Source organism: Eimeria acervulina, genomic scaffold, assembly GCF_000499425.1.
Source record: "Eimeria acervulina Houghton genomic scaffold, Eah_scaff750, whole genome shotgun sequence".
Taxonomy (NCBI): domain Eukaryota; phylum Apicomplexa; class Conoidasida; order Eucoccidiorida; family Eimeriidae; genus Eimeria; species Eimeria acervulina.
In genome coordinates, this window is record NW_013547166.1 from 10001 (window position 1) to 16698 (window position 6698).

At 44.2% G+C, this 6698-nt stretch overlaps 2 protein-coding genes across 2 annotated transcripts in view; one reads left to right on the forward strand and one right to left on the reverse strand.

The window, feature by feature from the left end:
* Positions 1-1681, reverse strand: part of EAH_00048070 (formin binding protein, putative) — a gene marked incomplete at both ends in the record, with an annotated part of 4652 nt that extends 2971 nt beyond the window's left edge. Inside the window, 6 exons of the mRNA XM_013391425.1 lie at positions 1-14; positions 312-376; positions 520-708; positions 902-970; positions 1156-1332; positions 1583-1681. The exon at positions 1-14 is cut by the window's left edge and continues 134 nt beyond it. Of these exons, the coding sequence (XP_013246879.1) occupies positions 1-14; positions 312-376; positions 520-708; positions 902-970; positions 1156-1332; positions 1583-1681 (613 nt within the window). The remainder of the gene's footprint in view (positions 15-311; positions 377-519; positions 709-901; positions 971-1155; positions 1333-1582) is intronic.
* A 2253-nt stretch (positions 1682-3934) lies between these two features.
* Positions 3935-5684, forward strand: EAH_00048080 (hypothetical protein; the record flags this gene model as incomplete). Its single annotated transcript, XM_013391426.1, has 5 exons — positions 3935-4082; positions 4349-4716; positions 4880-4961; positions 5252-5339; positions 5600-5684. 5 exons carry the CDS (start codon positions 3935-3937, stop codon positions 5682-5684), a joined length of 771 nt encoding a protein of 256 aa, XP_013246880.1.
* Between the last annotated feature and the right edge of the window lie 1014 nt (positions 5685-6698).

A 6698-nucleotide genomic window follows, 5' to 3' on the forward strand; every position in this document is an offset into this window, starting at 1 on the left:
GATCGGCTACATCGCTGCAGCACCACAGAAAATGCTCAAAAATAAAATATTCTAAATAATTCAATTTAATTACATGCAACATCAAAATATATGAGAAATTATTCTATGATCCAGTTCAATTGGACTCAACTAAATTACAATACACCAACTAGAGTAGAGAGATTATATTTTGAGTATTGTAAAACTCTAAAAAGTAAATCTCTGTTTAAAATATATTGTTGCTCAAATATTGACGAAAAACTTCGTAACAAACTAAGGAATAATGAACACAATGAGCAAATAAGCAAACAAATAACTAAATAAGAACATACATGTAAGTGGTCTTGAAACTCAATTCTTTCCAGTCCAGCAGATTCTGAACCATAAGATCTTTTGCCTGCATAAAAACAAAAAAGACAAATCTTTTGAGGTGTCTTTTGAGGTGTCTGTACACCGCATGCAGCGAAACATTCAACTTGAATCGAAGTTGAAGAAACATGGAGATATTTCTGTTAATCTTTCAGGGAAAAGAAAATATACCTTTTTTCTTTTTTGCCGCTCTTCTTCTGCAGCTCGCTTCCCTCTTGACCCCATATATTCTGCAAATGTTTGCTTCCTCTCTCCACGCGTCAATATTGAAAAACAAGACCAACGCCGATCAGATTCGAGGATTTTCGAGGCGTTTTCCCAGCTGATCCTCGGAGGAAACTTCTTTAGCTCGAATAATTTCTGAAAAATGTTTGCAAAATCGCGAGAAAAACAAACGAAAACAGAAAAACATTTCTGCTGCACATCTGCCGCTGCAACATGAAGCCAAGCAAACTATCTACCACTGAGGCTCTCTTGAACACTACATTATAAAACAGCACCACAGCAATGCAGCTCTGCTCTGCTCCTCTTGCTCTGAATTCATCCGACTCACGACAAGAAATGTTTTTGCTTCATCTTTGGTTTTAAACTGCGGCCAATCTTCTCGTTCCTCTTTGAGGGACTGGAGCAAACAAAAAACACCAGAAAACGCACGCGAAGTATGTATGCATGCATGCATGCATGCATGCACCGTAGCCTCCTTAAGCCAATGAAAATTCAGCTAAAGACGAAGGGCAGAAGCAACACATATAAGCGGCAGCAGCAGCAGGAACAGCAGCAGTAGCAGCAGCAACAGCAACAACGCACCTTCAGCATTTCCTCTACTTCTTTGGGTGTATTCCAAACGCTGCGTTTCGTCGCGCTATGAAACCAATAACTTTTCCCATCTGCACTTGAAAACTCCTGCCATCCTGTCTTAAGCAAAATCTGCGCCTCCTCAGGTGTCTGAAGAGACAGCGGCTTCCCCCACTGGCTCTCCTGTGTCTGTACACCCCAAGTAAACGCAGAGCAAATAGGAATTCGATGCTTATTCTCTGTTTCTGCATTACTACTGCAAAGACGAAGGAGAAAAGATATAATATATATACATATATATATATGCTATTACAACGCCCGACAGACAAACAACTCCTCCTGCCGCATGCAACTTAGGAGAACCCACAGAAGCGGCCACAAGCAAAGCAGCAGCAAAGCAGCAGTAGCAGCAAAGCAGCAGCAGCAGCAGCAGACGCACGAGAGTATTGTAGTAATATTTTCTCCCCTCCTTCGATATATGCTCCGTCCAGCCATCTCCGCTGGTAATCAGCGAGGGATTTGCAACGAAGGGATCCATCATAGGGCGCAGCCTGAAGTAAGAAAAGAAGAATAATAAAAGTGAGTTGAAAGACAAATGATAAAGAAATAAAATAAACTCAGCGCTAGGAAATAGCTGCCTATACACCCCAACACCGCAACACTCACTATCTGAGTTGCAACAATTCAAACAGGCGAAAGAAGACGTTGAGACGCATGCAGCAGCACCTGCATGCACCTCAGCTGTGCTGCTGCAGCACTGCAGCATACACCGCCCCTAAAGGGGACAGCAGCACCAGCAGAAGCAACAGAAGCAGCTCTGATTGCAATACCCATGTAAAACCCTACATGCAACGGCTTCAGGCCGGAAACTCGCAGGCTGCCTCCAGTTGACGGGCTTCAGCCGAAGCAGCAAAATGGAGTTGCATGCAAAAAGAAGTTGAGCAAACAAAGAAGAAAAACAAAACAGAACTAATAACAATACTGCAGACAGATATACTGTGAGCTCTAACAGAATGGCAGTCCTAAGGGATTCTTTCTGCGTAGATACACCGAAAGGCTGATGAACTAATGCAAGCTGCAGCAGCAGCAGCAGCAACTGCGACTAAACGACTGTAAGAGCTGCTTTAGGAATCAGTAGTAGTGATGAAGAGGAAGAAGGGAAGCTAAAGTAAATTTAGAAGGAAGACGAACGCCTACATCTATGGCGGTTGGGCTCTCCAGCTAATCGCTCCGCCACAGAGGGGACGGCCGCAGCAGCAGCAGCAGCAGCAGCAGCTGCTGCTGCTGCTGCGGCGGCTGGGCCCGCAGTCTGTTTGCGACTCCATCGATGAATGAATGACGACTGATAAATGAGTACTGGCTTGAAGATGCATAATCTCGGCAGCAACGGTGAAGTGTGTGCGCTGACGTGAAGACAACAAACAAACACCAGAAGGACGGCCTCTGCTACACCAACCCGTTTACTTCTCGCGTTTCATGCTGCTCGTCAAGACAGAACAATACAGACAAATGCAAGAGAAAACCCTCATCTGCCTAAAAACAACTCAAATACATCTCTCCAAGGGGCTCCGTCTCCAGTGGCGACCGAACAAAAGTAAGAGGAAATCCTCTCAAACATATTCATACACTTGTAAGCAGCGCTTCTGCAAAACTCACCATCAAGTCGTACAATAAGAAACGAGGCTCTATGTGCAACGCCGGTTCCTCCCCAGCAGGAGGGTGAGGGGGCTCGTACGAGATTCGCTCACTAGCTGGCAGTACAAGGCAATAGCAATCCATGCATCGCGAGTAAAAGATTAAAAAGACAAAGATTCAGCTCCATAATAATTGGCAAACTGAAAGTTTCTACCAGTCTCAAAGGCACGACTAGTCTGAGAAGAGCAGAGCTGCACATACACCCCGTGAGCTGCACGCACCTGAACATGAATTCTTGCAGGTTTCGTTGGAATTGGATGCTGCTGAAGAAATAAATGCTGCCTTTTTATCTATTGCAGCTTTTATATTCAAGAAAGCTGCAACTGGGAGCTGTTGAATCGGCCAGAGGCCTCGCCTTCTTGAACGGCAACGCCCTCCCTCGTGAGGAAACGCAGAGGGAAAAGGGAGAAATCTTTGAAGATCTGTGCGCTATTTCGCACTCCGGGACAAAGAAAACCTCAAAAGTATTCAGAAAAAGAGCAAAACAAGATATTCAAATTTTTCGCGTTTCAGTTAAAGATGAAAGAGAAAAAAGAAGAGCCGCCGCTGCTCCGGCAAAAGCCCCGTGCGTCCCCACGGTAGGCTCATCTTCTCTTGAGTATGGGTATTGTCTCATTGCATGCACTTATTGTATTAAAACCTCTAATTCAATCTTTGATGCATTCATTTTTCTTCAGTTTCTCTACTAGATGCACCAACAAAAGAAAGTCTAAACGTGCTGTTGTTCTGCTGACTGCTTTCCTGCTCGACCCCTGGGAGTTGCGGCTACTGCTGTTCTATTGATTCATTAATTCTATTTTTCTCTTCTTTTCTTCTGTTCTGAATACGCACAAGAGGGAGGCGCACAGCTGTCTTACAACTGCACTCTACAGTGCCCTTGTAGCTGCTGCAGCTCCACTGCAGCAACCACTACGCTGCTGCTTGTGCTGCTGCTGCTGCAGCAGCGTATTCGTTCTGCTGCTCAGCTCCTTGTTCTAAGAGGCACCCCCTCATGAAGCCTTCCCGAAAGCAGCAGCAGCAGCAGCAGCAGCAACGGAGGCACTGTTGCTCGTAAGCGTCTCTAGGCATTAACTCATGAACAATTGCAGATATAGGAATGATACAAGGAAGTAGTGGCTTAGGGGGCCCCCCTTCCCTGGGGGCCTCTGCGGGGGTTTTAGGTGCAGATATGGAGGGCCTCTACTCCGACATGCAGCAGCAGCAGCAGCAGCAGCAGCAGGGTGGTGTGTTATCTTCTCATCCAGGTGAGTTGTGCTGCTCCTACTGCTTTCTCTCTCTCTGTTTTTCTGTATATATTTTGTTTGATTGTTTGTATTTTTTAATTAGCAAGAAGGATATACACAGCAGCAGCAATTACAGCTACTACCCCTCCAACGACGTGGCTGTGCTGCATTTGCTGCTGCTGCTGCATTTGCTCCTTTTGCATTTGCTGCTGCTGTTGTATTTGCTGCTGCTGTATTTGCTGCTGCTGTAGCATTTTCTGCTGCTGAATTTGCTGCATGTGCTGCAGCTGAAGACCCAGCTACAGAGTTTTTTATTATCCGATCTTGCTCCGAGTACAACGTGCAGGTGGCGATGCAAATGAGCGTCTGGGCGACAATACCTCGAAATGAAGCGCGCCTGAGTCAGGCTGTCAGGGTTAGTAGAGCAGCAGCGTGTTATGGGTGGTGGGGTTGCTCGCTTGGTGATGCTGCGGATGCTCCTGCTGCAGCTGCAGCTGCTGCTGCTGATCCTGCTGCTGCAAAAGCTGCTGAGAATGCTGCTGCAGAAGCTGCTGCGAATGCTGCTGCAGAAGCTGCTGCGAATGCTGCTGCAGAAGCTGCTCTTGCTGCTGCGGATGCTGATGCTGCTGCTGCTGCACTGTGCTGTGTTGTTGTGGTGGGGTTGTTCTTAGTTTGTCGCTGCAGCTGCCATTTTGCTGCTGCATCTGCTGCAGCAGTTGCTGCTGTTGCATGTGCTGCTGCATCGAATGAGTTTAATTGTCTTTATTTTGTTTGTTTGTTTGTTTGTTTGTTTGATGTTTATTTTATTTATTTCTTAGGAGGCCCCGCATGTGCTGCTCTTCTTCAGAGTGCAGGGCGCGCAGTGCTGGGCTGGCTATGCTCGCATGCGTAACGCACCAGGTAAGAAATAAATAAATTAATTAACAAATTAATTAATTAATTAATTAAAGTAAATAAATAAGACAGGTGAATTATATAAAGACAGAAGAAGATAATTATATAAAGATGTACAATAAGAAGAGATATCATACAAATGCAGCAGCAAAGCGTTATTATAAAGACTGACAATAAAAAGAAAAGAACAAAGGATTATATAAAGACATACAATAGCATTAATTGTCGCTGCTGCATCTGTTAGTGCATGCGTTTGTTTGTTTGTTTGTTTGTTTTGCTGCTGCTGTTTGCTGCAGGAGAAGGCAGCAAACCCTCCAGTGTCTTCTCAGGCCGCAGCGGGAGGCCTTTTGTCGGTTTGTCTTTTGATGTTGACTGGCTAAGCAAGTGAGGGTTTAGGGTTTAGGGTTTAGGGTTTAGAGGTTGGTTAGGGTTTACAGTTTAGGGTTTAGGGTTTACAGTTTGGGGTTTAGGGTTTAGGGTTTAAGATTTGGGATTTATGTCTTGGGGTTTGTGGTTTAGGGTTTAGGGTTTATGTTTCATATCTTTTGACTCCGCCTATGCGTTCGTTGTTGCTTATTTCTTTTCTTTACCTGTGGCGCTTAGGAAGGCTTTAGGGTTTAGGGTTTAGGGTTTAGGGTGATTAGCAGCAAAATGTTTGTATTATTTTTGTTTGCTGCGTTTGCTGCGGTGTACGTACACCGCATGCAGGACCCCACTGAGCGTCGATAGGACGCGCAATCTTTTTAATAAATTTAACAACGGCGAATCAGTCAATAGAGCGATGGACGGGCAGGTAAGCAGCCTAACACCAACACCAGCAGCAGCAGCAGCAGAAACAGCAGCAGCAGGATAAGCAGAAGCAGAAGCACAAGTAGCAGCAGCAGAAACTGCAGCAAAAGAGCAGCAGCAGGAGAAGCAGAGGCAGCAGCAGCAGCAGTAGCAGCAGCGGAGCAGAAGCAGAAGTAGAAGCAGCAGCAGCACAACCAGCAGCAGAACCAGCAGCAAGAGTTTAGTTCTATATCTTGTTTGTTTGTTTGTCTTTTTTTCTCTTTGTTCGCGTGGGTGTGCAGACGTTCACTCGCGTTTTATTTCTATTTTTATAATATCTGTTTGTTTTATTTTATTTGTTTTATTTGATATATTTATTTTATTTATTTATTTTTTTATTTTGTTTATTGCATGTATTGTCGGTGAATATTTTTATTTTATTTTTTTGTCTGATTTCTTCGTTTGCGTATTTATTACAATAATAATAATATTATTATTATTATTATATTTTGTTATTTTTGTAGTATATTATTTCATCTTAATTTGTGCATTGCATAATATAATAATATATTTATAATTTGTTTGTATATTTTATAATACCTTAATTTATATTATTTTCTGTATTTCTTTGCTGCTGCTGTGTACAGCCCGTTGATCCGCATGCAGGGCGTCTGCTTGCATATTTATTTCATTCTTCTAAAGCAGCAGCAAATTCTCTTGACTCCTTTGCAGATCTAAGGCCTCCTGCTGCTGCTGTTGCTGCTGCTGCTGCTGCTGCTGCTGCTGCTGCTGGGAATGGTACGAGCAGCAGCAGTGCCTTGCAAACTGCAGCGGCTCCTAGGATGCAGCAGCAGCAGCAGCAACAGCAGATGCTTATGATGAGAGCAGCAGCAGGGGGGCAGCGGAAGAAACAGCAAACTGTGAAAAACCAAATAACAGATATGAGAACCCCAGCAGGTATATATATATATATAT